The 12,793-nt window shown below is 38.8% G+C and overlaps 1 protein-coding gene across 5 annotated transcripts in view; it reads left to right on the forward strand.

Moving 5' to 3' along the window:
- The window catches only part of SIDT1 (SID1 transmembrane family member 1), a gene marked incomplete at its 5' end in the record, with an annotated part of 89,928 nt that overhangs the window by 19,212 nt on the left and 57,923 nt on the right, over positions 1–12,793 (forward strand). For all 5 annotated transcript variants that reach the window (XM_081301642.1, XM_081301644.1, XM_081301643.1 and 2 more), the window contains 2 exons: positions 427–597; positions 12,374–12,419. In XM_081301642.1, the coding sequence (XP_081157768.1) occupies positions 427–597; positions 12,374–12,419 (217 nt within the window). The remainder of the gene's footprint in view (positions 1–426; positions 598–12,373; positions 12,420–12,793) is intronic.

A 12,793-nucleotide genomic window follows, 5' to 3' on the forward strand; every position in this document is an offset into this window, starting at 1 on the left:
TAGACAGTGCTTAAGTCATCACATACCAGTTCTCACGTGCCCATTATTAGGCCACAACAACATTAGTTGGGTTTGTTCTTTTGTCTTTTGTTTTTACGTACCAGGGATTGAACCTGGGGCACATAACTAGTGATCAACATCCCAGGCCTTTTTGTTTTTTGAACCAGCGTCTCACTAACTTGCTTAGGGCCTTGCTAAATTGCTGTGGCTGCCCTTGAATTTAGGATCCTAAATTGCTGGGATTACAGGCATGTGCCACCACGCCTGGCCAACAACACCAGTTCTAAAATCACTATCAATAGATCCAGCCTAAAATTTAAAATAAGCAATTTGGAAATAATTGGAATGAGATCATCTTTTCCCCCTGCTGGTTCACCGAGTCTCTTCCTTATTCTTGCTGATGTTGCCCTCCTTTATCTGCTACAGATATCAGAGGAGCTATAACTACCAGGAAGTCAGTCGCACCTTATGTCCCTCAAAAGCAACCAATGAAACAGGACCTTTGGAACAACTGATATTTGTAGACGTGGCATCCATGGCACCACTTGGTGTCCACTACAAACTGCTAGTCACCAAGATCAAGAACTTCCAGCTCCGGTAAGCAGGACTCATGCGGCCTTTCTCTGCTTGTCTGTATTTCCTGTGCTTGTAGATGTTCAATTTGGCTTCCATCCCTACAGATTAGCACTCTGCAAGGAAATAATCCATTTAGCATGTTATTTTAACACATTCTGAACGGCCCTGCCCGGCAAAGCCTTAATCTAATCATAAGGGAGGTAGCAGGGGACTGGTACAGAGGGAAAGGGCTGTTGGTCTCATAGATATGTCCATTTTTGGAAGACTGCAAGATGGCCCAGTCCTGCCTATAATCCAGTCAAGAATTATTGGTGTCTGGATACCATTGTATGTCTAACCACTGCCACACTCCTGGAAGAAGTTGTGATTTTGTTTTAAGGAAGACTAAACTAATTTTTCTATCCTGATTGCTATTTTAGTTTTCTTCATTGAGGTTGGGAATGTAGATAGCAATGTGGCTTTGTCCTTCTTTGGAGTAACTAGCATATTTCCCCCTGTTTTTTAAAAAACAAAACAAACAGGCAAGCCCATTGGAAAAAAATTGGCATGAAACTGACATTTCACCAAAGAAGCTCCCTCAAAAGAAAAAAAAAAAGCCATTTCATAAGCTGTCAGAAATATAAATTTAAACCACAATAAAATTCCACTACAACTACCAAAATATTATCATTTGAAAGGCCTGATGATGTAGTGTCAGTCCTAACTAAATACTCCACTCCTGGATTTAGAGGTTGTGGTATTGTGATATTTATTCAGTGGAATATCCATGACAATAAAAGTGGACAAGCTATTGTTGTACCTAATGACATGGGAAAACCTCACAATGTTGAACAAAAGCCAGACAAAAGAACACATGCAACAGGCATGTGGCTCATGCCTATAATCCCAGCAGCTTGTGAGGCTGAGGCAGGAGGACAGAGTTCAAAGCCAGCCTCAGCAATGGTGAGGTGCTAAGCAACTCAGTGAGACCTTGTCTCTAAATAAAATACAAACTAGGGCTGGGGATGTGGCTCAGTAGTTGAGTGCCCCTGAGTTCAATCCCTAATACCCACACCCCCCAAAAGTACATGCTGTTTGGTTTCATTTATATAAAGTTTATTAACAGGTGAAACTGCTCTGTAATATTAGAAGCCAAGATAGTGATGTCTTTAAGAAGGAAATAATAAATAAATAAAACTTGTAGAAGATGGGAAATGTGAATATTAGGAAAAAAAGTGTAAATATCGAATGGAGATGGAAGTCACATAATTTTTCTTTAAAATCCTTTTAAATATGTAATATAAGAATTTTTCATTCATATTATGTAATAATATGCTACGTTAGACCATAAGAATAAAATCATTTGATCTATTAAAAAAAGAAGAAGGAAATAGTAAAAGTGTGGTTCTATTAACTCACTGAGAAATATGCTTACAATTTTTGTGCTTTTCTGTATGTTTATTCTATTTTGATTAAAAAGTTAGTTTAAAAATCAGGATTTTAAAAAATAGTATATGCTACCTTATTTTGCAGCTCATTTTTTTTTCTGAACAGAATGTTCTATTAGAAAGCCCCTCTTTACATTTAATAAGGCCATTTATAAAGCAGTCTAAGCAAGTGAAGTTGCTAATAGGAATTGAATATTTATCTTAGTCTTCACCGCATCCTGGACATACTACTGTACCTATCGAAACAACTGGATAAATGGCTGAAGGAATGGTCAGAAGGTTGGAGAAGTAGACCCAGCAGTTTGTTTTAAGTCCTTGCATTAATTCTGGTGTTGAAAAAGATGATGTGATAATGTTAAGAGCAAAAGACATCCCCTCCGTTCACCCCCAAAAAAGAATGGAAAAAAAAATCAAGGTCTTTAGTGAGGAGATTTGTGCACTGAAACAGTTTTTAAAGTTTTCCAGATGATCCCAACATGCAGTCAGAGTAGAGAACCATTACCCTAAAGCAATTTCCAAATGTGGTTATCCAGTTTAACTTAATAATTTAAAATCAGTTTGATATTAAACCATATGGGAATCCATGGTTATACATTAAGTGGGGGTGGCAGCCCACTATCTGAACAGTGAGTGCAGTTTAACCTTTCAGAGAAGACTTGCCTTTGCTGATTAGTGTCTCTGACCCCACTGTCACCCGGTGGCAGTGTACTTGAATTGTAGTATGGGTTTTGGGGGAGGCAATTGGACCCCCTGGAGAACTGAATTCTGAGAGACTGAAGTCATAAAGTCACAACTCTGTGCAAGTGTTAATGAATGATTCGCATGTCAGTGAAACTGCAAATCTATTCTGTCACATCGGTTTCTGTTTCCACATCTTATGATACAATTTAGCCTTCTTTAGCCTCTGCAACCAGAAATGGAGAGCATTTTAAAATTCACAGTGTTACCAAGTTTTATGAGATCAAGATAAGTCCAAAATGGTAGCTGAGATATTTGTGTTTCTGCCTCCCTGGCTCTATCAGCATCGCTGATAACCCAGAAATCCAGAGAATGGGCTAAGAATCTTTTTTTTTATTGTTTTTTTTTTTTTAGTTGTAGATGGACACAATATCTTTGTTTTATTTATTCATTTATTTATTTTATGTGGTGCTGAGGATCCAACCCAGTTCCTCACACATTCGAGGCAAGTGCTCAACCACTGAGCTACAACCCCAGCCAGCCCCAGGGGCTAAGAATCTATGGCTGAGGATTGCTGTAAGAATTGGGCTCCAGCTATTGAGAGAAAAACTTAAGAATTACCTCAGAAGTTCCTGATATTGTAGTTTTTGCAGACAAGAAAATATATGAAACATGTTTTGGGGTTGTTCCCCCCCCCCCCTTGAATCATACTTTTATGGGCACTGAAGGTACTGGGAACTGAACCTAGGGTTATACTGTCACTAAGCTACATTCCCATCCCTTTTAATTTTTTATTTTGAGACAGGGACTCACTGAGTTGCCCAGTTTGGACTTGAATTTCTAATCCTCCTGTCTCAGCCTCCTGAGTCACTGGGATTACAGGCATGCACCACAGTGGCCAGCTAGAACCATACGCTTTAAGAACTGAAAGAATTTTGGAGTCTAAAGCATCCATTTCATTTTCACAGATGAGCTATCTGATGCTCAGAGATGGCTTGGGAATTTTTGTTCCTTTGTTACTGTTGTTATTGCTGTTATTTTGAGAGATGGTCTCACTATATTGCCCATACTGGCCTCAGACTCATGGGCTCAAGTGATCCTCCTGCCTCAACCTTCTGAGTAACTGGAACTACAGGCATGAACTACCTATGACTCAGATGCTCAAAGATGTTAAATGACTTTTCCAAAATCACACAACTAGGAAAGTGTAAAATCAGGGCTAAACTTTGCTTCCAACTCTCAGTTTGGAGTTCTTCTTATCATCATGTGCTATTTCTACTTTGTACTTAAAACTGTCCTTCCAATTTTTATGTTCCCCTGAATATATTTCTCAATTCCATAAAACATTTATTTATTTAAATCCAACTTTAAACAAAACAATTCAGCCTTAAAGCACTCACTCACTGCCGTTCTCTCCCACTCCCTCCACACACCACACATGTATACAACTTTGCTACACATACTCCCAAAGTGCCCCCCCCTCTTGCTCAGTGTGAAGTTGTAGACAGGAAGCAGCAGGGGCTTTCTGGAGCAAACAGGCACATGATCACAGGGTGGGAGGAGGTTCAGAGGGGTGTTAAGAAATTTAGATAATTGTCTACATTACATAGTCACACAGGGAATGGATTTGAAAGGGACAAGACTGGAGGCAGAGGACTTAGAAGGCTGATGCAGTCAGTGGTCAGGATAAATAAAGAGAAGGTGACTTAAAAAATTTAGGAAGTGAAGTTGACAAAACTTAAGTGGACCTGTCACTATACTATGTTGATTTTAAGTCCTTTGGGTGAATGCCAAGGACAGGGATAACTGGGTTAAATTGTGGTTCCATTCCAAGTTTTCTGAGGACTGTCCATACTGCTTTCCAGAGCAGTTGTACCAATATGTGGTCTCATCAGCAATGTATGAGTGTACCTTTTCCCCCACATTATTGCCAACATTTATTGTTACTTGTATTCTTTTTAAAAAAAATTTTAATTTGTTCTAATTAGTTGATACATGATAGCAGAATGCATTTTGATTCATTGTACACAGATGTAGCACAACTTTTCATTTCTCTGGTTGTACACAATGTAGAGTCACATCACATGTGCAGTCAGTCATGCATGTACCTATGACAGTGATGTTCATCTCTTTCCATTATCTTTCCTACTTCCATGCCCCTTCCCTTCCTCCCTCCTCTTTGTCCAATCAATATTTATAGCAGCTTGATTCACATGCTATGGAACCACCCTAGGTACCCTTCAACAGATGATGGATAAAGAAAATGTGCTATCTATACACAACAGCATATTACTCAACCATAGAGAATGAAATTACAGCATTTGCTGATGAATAGGTGGAACTGGAGACTAGCATGCTAAATGAAATAAGCCAATCCCCCCAAAACCAAAGGCCTAAAATTCTCTCTGATATGTGGATACTAACACACAATAAAGGGATGAGGAGGGAAAAATAGATGTTCATTGGATTAGATAAAGGGGAATGATGGGAAAAGAGGGAGGATGGGAATAGGAAAGACAGAATGAATCAGACATAACTTTCTTACTGGTCATACATGAATACATGGCCAATGTAACTCCACATCATGTACAACCACAAGAATGAGAAGTTATATTCTATATATTTATAATATGTCAAAATACATTCTACTTTTATGTATAACTAAAAGGAACAAAATTTAAAATGTCCTCTTACTAGAAGGAAGATGAGCTGGGCATGGTGGTGCATGCCTGTAATCCCAGCAGCTCGGGAGGCTGAGATGGGAGGATCGAGAGTTCAAAGCCAGCCTCAGCAATAGTGAGGTGCTAAGCAACTCAATGAGACCCTGTCTCTAAATAAAATAAAAAATAGGACTGGGAATGTGGCTCAATGATTGAGTGCACCTGAGTTCAATCCTTAGCACCAAAAGAAAGGCCCACTAAGTAAAAATCCTTCAGGAAGGCTGCTCTGCATCGAATCTAAGGCAGAGTTATGAGAGATAGGGCTAGAGAAACACACAGTACCCAGCCTTGATGTTTAAGGTTTTGGAGGCTGAATGAGAGGGTTGGGACACCACTGAAGGATTTTAAGCAACAAAATAACATGAATGTATCTGACCTTTGACATGACTTCAGTGGCAGTGTGGAAGATGGATTAGAGTGGAGGAAAGAGTACAAGCAAATGGACAAATGAAAAGTTAGTTGAATAGAGAAAAATACATAATAATTAGAACCTGAACATATTATAGAGGTAACAAAGTTGTAAGGAAGAAGAAGAGTCAAGTAATACACAGGGGGCAAATTCACAAATTCAATAGATACAAGAGACATAAAAAATTATAGTCTTATGTGAATATTTATAGCCTTTGACCCTCTGTAGCCTTCTAAGTAAAGATCGTGAATCTTTTTTTTGAGCAGATAAAATGTGTAAATGAGACATAACTACCATGCTGCGAAAGTAGTTTTCTTTGTTGTTTGTTTGAGGAAATGGATGGCTAAGAGGCACTTGGATGATTCTACTATGTGTTATACTATGTAATCATCCCTTAGTATTTTGGGAGAGACTCAAAATATTTATATTACTTTTTGTTATTGATGCTATAGTGGGCACAGATGGTGTTTTGAGTGGGGAACAAGTACATCCACGTAACTTTCACACTAATAGAATGAGAGGATCACTCAAATGGAAGGTGATAGGGAGAAGTCTGAGATGAAGCCCATGATGATGCTAGAAGTCTGGTGAGGTTTATTGTCAAAAAGACATGATGAATCGGAATCAGAGAAGGGACAGTACCTTCCATTTTAATCAAGTGGAGTTTGAGGTGCTTGAGGAATGTTCAAGGGCAGAAGCTTAACAGGTAATCTCTGTTCTATAACTGGAGCCCAGGAGATGGCTGGACAGAGAAACTTGAGATTCACCATTACTTTTGGAGTATTTATGGCAACTGAATATATACATGTGGCTAAGAAAGATGGGAAGATCAAGAACAGAACTATGACTGGCATCTCGTAAAGAATGGTTTGAGAAAAAAAAAAGAAGAATGGTTTGAGAAGTGGGAGCTATCAAAAGAGGCTCAGTAAATACAGTTAGATATGTGAAAGAAAACCCAGGAAAGCAGGTATCATAAAGCCTGGGGAGGGAAGTGTTTCAAGACAGAGAAAGCTTGTAGGCATAGGCAACAACTTTCTCAATAGAACCCCTAAAGCTCAGTAAATAAAACCAAGAGTTAATAAATTAGATGGCATCAAATTAAAAAGCTTCTGCATAACAAATAAACAATTAGGAATATGAAGAGAGAACTTATAGATTGGGAGAAAATCTTTGTTAGCAACTGTTCTGACAGAATCATATCTAGAATATATAAAGAGCACAAAAAACTTTACACCCAAAATATCAAATAACCCAATTAATAACTGGGCAAATGAATTAATCAAACACTTCTCAAAAAAGAAATACAAATAGTTAAAATACAAAATACAAATAGAGAAAATATTCAACGTCATTAGCAATTAGAGAAACAAACCAAAACTACACTGAGATCTCATATCACACCAGTCAGAATGGCAGTAATTAAGAATACAGATAATATTAAATGCTGGAGAGGTTGTGGAGAAAAAGAAACACTTTTACACTGTTGGTGGGACTTCAAATTAGTACAATCACTATGGGAATCAGTATGGAGGTTCTTCAAAAGACTAGGCATGGACACCATATGACCCAGGAATACACTCCTCAGTATTCATCCTGTAGAATTAAAGTCATCTTACTACAATGACACATGCATATTGATGTTTATAGCTACACAATTCACAATAACCAAACTATGGAACCAACCCAGGTGCCCATCATCAGATGAATGGATAAAGATAATGTTGGATACACACACACACACACACACACACACACACAACAGAGATTTATTCAGCCACAAAGAAAAATATAATTATGGCATTTGCAGGAAAATAAGTGGAACTAGAGACCATCATGTTAAGCAAAACTTAGAGATTAAGAGTCATATGGTTTTCTCATATAAGGAAGCGAGAGAGGAAAAAGGAAAACAAAGTTGGGGGCAGATTTTTTCCTAAAAATCAAAGGGAGATCAGTAGAAGAAATGGATGAAGAAGTGGGAGGAAGGGGGGAGTTCTGGGGAGTGATATTGGCCAAATTATATTGTTATTTTGTGTTCACGTACAAATATGCAACAACAATTCCATCACTATGTACAACTCTATTGCACCAATTAAAAAATGTGGAAAGGAAAGAAAAAGAGAAAGTGATTGTCAATATCAGATTCATGGAGAGATAAAGATAGTTGAGGGTTAAGTCACTAGATTTAGTTGTTAGAAGGTGCTATGGTCTGAAGGTTTGTGTTCCCCCAAATTGATATATTCAAATCCTAACCACCAAGGGGATGGTACTAGGAGGTGAGACCTTGGGGAAGTGAAAAGGTTATGAGGGTCGGGCCCTCATGAATGGGATCAGCATTCTTGTAGAAGAGACTCTTCACATTTTTCTACCACATGAGGATGCAGTGAAACAGTACCATCAATAAAGAGGCAGGCCCTCTTCAGACACCAAGTCTGCAGGCATCTTGATCTTGGACTTCCCAGCTTCCAAAACTGTGAGGAATAAATTTCTAACCTTTGTAAGTACTCCATTGATTGATGATGGGTGTAGCTCAGTGTGATAGAGCACTTGCCTAGCATGCATGAGGCCCTGGGTTCCACACCTAGCCAAGAAAGCAAGAAAACAAACAAAAACGTAAGCACCCAGTTTATGGTATTTTGTTACAGCTGCCCAAATGGACTGAAACAAGAGGGGACTGTTCCCATCAGCACAGGCAGTTTCAAGGGGGTGATGGGAAAGGAACCATGACGAGAGCAGGCAAAGGGAAAAATGAATGAGAGTAGAAGCTCTTTAAATAAATAAGCTGGCTTGTGAAGAAAAGGAAGGGGGGCTGGGGTTGTGGCTCAAGCGGTAGCGCGCTCGCCTGGCATGCGTGCGGCCCGGGTTCGATCCTCAGCACCACATACCAACAAAGATGTTGTGTCCGCCGAGAACTAAAAAAATAAATATTAAAAATTCTCTCTCTCTCTCTCTTTCCTCTCTCTCTCTTTCCTCTCTCACTCTCTCTTTAAAAAAAAAAAGAAAAGGCAGGGTATAGGATTACATTAAAGAAGGGAGAAACAGAGATAAGGGTAGAATAATGTTGGGGTGGTTTGTTATTTATTTTGAAAATGGTCAATACTGGGATATATTTATAACCAAGGGGTTGAAAGGCAGATTAAATTCACAGAAAAGTTGGTTTGTAAAAGCCAAGTCCTGGAGAAGGATAGAAAGGATAGAATTTAGCATATAAGCACAGAGTTCATACTTAGACCAGAGGGATGAAGGACAGGGTTGGAGATGACAGAAGGGCTGGAGAAAGGTTTGGGCAGTGACTGGAACTCTGTACAGATGTCAGTTGGAAGATTATAGGGAATGAAGTCCATAGTCCAAGGCAATAATACAGCATCATTTCCTTCAACAAATAAAAGTTTGGAACACCCATGGCTCTCTGTGTCAGGGGCTTGCTGATGAGTATGATGCTGTGATTCTGAGAGACCTCTCTGGGACTCACCTCAAAAACTACTGAACTTTTTTCCGGCTGTCATGTATTTAAAATATGCAATTAAAAAAAAAAAAACTACTGAACTTTTGTGCCTGCCTCTTCTTCCACTTACCCTTTCTTCCCAACCCTCTTTCCTTTTTCATCTATTTTATTATCCTCCTGTAAAGATTTCTTGTTTCACCAGGCACAATGGCATACGCCTATATCCCAGCAGCACTGGAGGCTGAGACAGGAGGTTTGAGAGTTCAAAGCCAGCCTCAGCAGTGGTGAGGCATTAAGTAACTCAGTGAGACCCTGTCTCTAAATAAAATACAAAATAGGGCTGGGGATGTGGCTCAGTGGTTGAGTGCCCCTGAGTTCAATCCCCTGTACTCCTGCCCCCAAAAATACACACAAAAGGGCTGGGGATATAGCTCAGTTGGTAGAGTGTTTGCCTTACATGCATAAAACCCTGGTTCAATCCCCAGAAACACATACAAAATTTTTTTTAAAAAAATGATTTCTTGTTTCTTTCTCTGTCCCCATGATTTCCTGTCTGCCTCTTCTTTATCCCCTCTCCTTCATCTGCACCTGCCCTTGATTCTGTCTGTTTCTTTTCCCTCTGTCCTTCCTTGAAATTGCAAAACAAAGAAACAAAATTGCACTTTCATCTCTTGTATTTGTTGAATAAGTATTGTTTCCTGTTCTTGATTTTTACAACAAACAAGTTGAAAATTTGATGCTTCTTTCTCTAAAACTAAAAGTACATATGAATTTCTATTAGCTTTACTCTTATGGTTAATGACCCTTGATAAAACTATCTCCACCTCTGTTAGGAACCACACAAGAAGAAACAATATTTCATCCCCAACAAACAACACTTATTATGCAAATACCATTGACTCCAAGAGAAAAAAAGGAGTTAAATGTAATAGTCTTAAATTCAATACTGTACTTTCAGCCAGGAATGGTGGCACATGCCTGTAAGCCCAGACATTTGGGAGACTAAGACAAGGATCACAAGTTCGAGGACAGTCTCAGAAATTTAGTGAGACCCTGTGTCAAAATAAAAACTAAAAAGGGCTGGAGATGTAGCTTTGTGGTAAAGCACCCCTGGGATCCATTTCCAGTACAAAAAAATAATAATAATAATAATGGTGATGATGATGTTGCTGATGATGATATACTTTCAAAGTTTTCATGCATTATACTAGCAAATAAAACATAACGAACAAGAAAAAAACAAAGTGCATATTGATGTCCATAAATTCTGTTATAATGGAATTCAAATGAAGAGGTAGATAAAAATCAAATTTCTGCCCTAAGTACACAGTTGTTTCAGGAAATCTCATGCTATCTGTTGCTAACCAAGAAAATCAGTGTCCTCTTCCTATTCTGACCTGTCAATAAAGTGAGCTGAGTGCCCCTGTTGCCCTGATGACAGCAGATGATTCTCAGGCCACACACAAAACCACAGATCCTGACTCAGGTTGTGGATCCTTAGTAGAGACTCACAACAGGGTTTCACATGGACTTGGGCTCCTTTAGGTGACTTAAGGCCAGGAGTTTTCTTTCTTTCTTTTTTTTTTTTTTTAAAGAGAGAGGAGAGAGAGAATTTTTTTTTTAATATTTATTTTTTAGTTCTCGGCGGACACAACATCTTTGTTGGTATGTGGTGCTGAGGATCGAACCCGGGCCGCACGCATGCCAGGCGAGCGCGCTACCGCTTGAGCCACATCCCCAGCCCAAGGCCAGGAGTTTTCAACAGTGCTTTAGCAGAACCAATCTTCTACATGGATGACGATTTCTGTTGAAAAGGAATATATAAAAATTTCGTCCATTGTTATGAGCTAAATTCTGAGCCCAGTTCAATAAAAGCCTAAATTGTGGCCATGTCTTTATTTAAATAGTGTTCAAGTCTTATGCTTCTAAATAAAACCTCAAATTATACATATCTTGCTTAAATGTCTTGACATGCCCCTTATAAAGGAAGCTCCAAGTTTAAAAGATATTTAATTTTTAAAAGAGGAAAATTAGGAGTGGGAAGAAAGAGTCTTCACAGAGCTCCAGGAGATGAGGATGGTGACAAATTCCAAAAATTCCGGTTCAAATTCCCCAAAAAGCAGAGAGGGGTGTACATTAGACAGGTTTAGGGTATGACATCCCTAGAAGAGGTGTTTCAGCAGCTTGGAGAATTTCAAGAACAGTAGACTTGTATGTAAGATCTACAAGGCTAACAATGAAGCAGGAGCCAGAAAAAGCAAAACAGCCCAAGAGCAACTCTCACAAGGTGTAGAGAAGAACCAATTTGTCCTTTGTGTTTTCCGGCCTCTTGAACTGTTTCTCAGATGTTCCCTCCAGGCAGCCTTCAAAGCATGCATCCTCCATACTCCTTGAGTTCTCCATTCCTTAGTGCCTGGATCATTGCTGTCATAAATATCTAATAAAATGATTTGCAGTAAATTTTCATTTGGAGAGAAAATAGCTTCCAATATATTCTTTGGGCAGTATTTACATTTTAAAGTTGGGCCTTAGAAGGCAATACCTAACCCAAGAAGGACAAAATCTTGGTGAATTTTGAGCAGGTGTGTCAGGCAACAGGAGAGAAAAAGAGCTGTGCTTATCACCAGCAACCATGCTAGAGTGATTACCTATTCATCATGTTTTCTTTTTCAATTATCTTCTGCCATGTATCTATCAAAATTATTTTAAAATGATACCTACATTATCCAAAGTGTAATTACCTTACTTTATCCCCAAGTCTTCATTTCTTTTCTTTCAACTCACTTCTAATACCTAAACTCTATACTTGATTGTAAAAATATGAGTCCAAAGGCAAAAATGTCCTTAAAAGCAACCAAAGCACTTACTTATATAGGTAGATCTTCGTGGATATTTAAAGATATAAAAATCATCTTCTCCAATTTGATCATTCTTAAGAGTTGAAACCACCAACTCCCCATTTAGTTATCAGTTTGAGGGGATAAACTCCCTTCACAAAGCGTAAGGCCCTCCTTCTGTCTAGGTTAAGATGACTTTCTTTTTAAATAAATGATTTATGCATGCTAACTCATGCTTTTTTCTCACTTTTCCCTCTTTCCCTTCTCCCACTTACATTTCTCAGGACAAACGTTGCCTTTCACTTCACTGCCAGCCCTTCTCAACCTCAGGTAAGTGAGGGCCCCAAGAGTTATTAAGAGCCCACCTATTGGTATTACCCTCAGAAACCATGGTAACGCAGAGTCTGCGTTCGGTGTGGCCCTTGACCTTTCACAATTTGAGATGTATTTGCATTCTAGATTGTTCCTCCTGTCACTGGGATTTGGGACACAACATTTAAATTTTTTTTAATATTTATTTTTTAGTTGTAGTTGGACACAATATCTTTATTTTATTTATTTATTTATTTATGTGATGCTGAGGATCGAACCTAGGGTCTTGCACATGCTAGGCGAGCACTCTACCGTTGAGCCACGATCCCAGCACCACAACATTAATTTTATCCCCTTAGTTGGTGTGAAATGAAAGACATGATATTTGTTTC

The sequence above is a fragment of the Spermophilus citellus genome (genome assembly GCF_964194105.1).
Source record: "Spermophilus citellus genome assembly, chromosome: 7".
In the NCBI taxonomy this organism is placed as follows: Eukaryota; Metazoa; Chordata; class Mammalia; order Rodentia; family Sciuridae; genus Spermophilus; species Spermophilus citellus.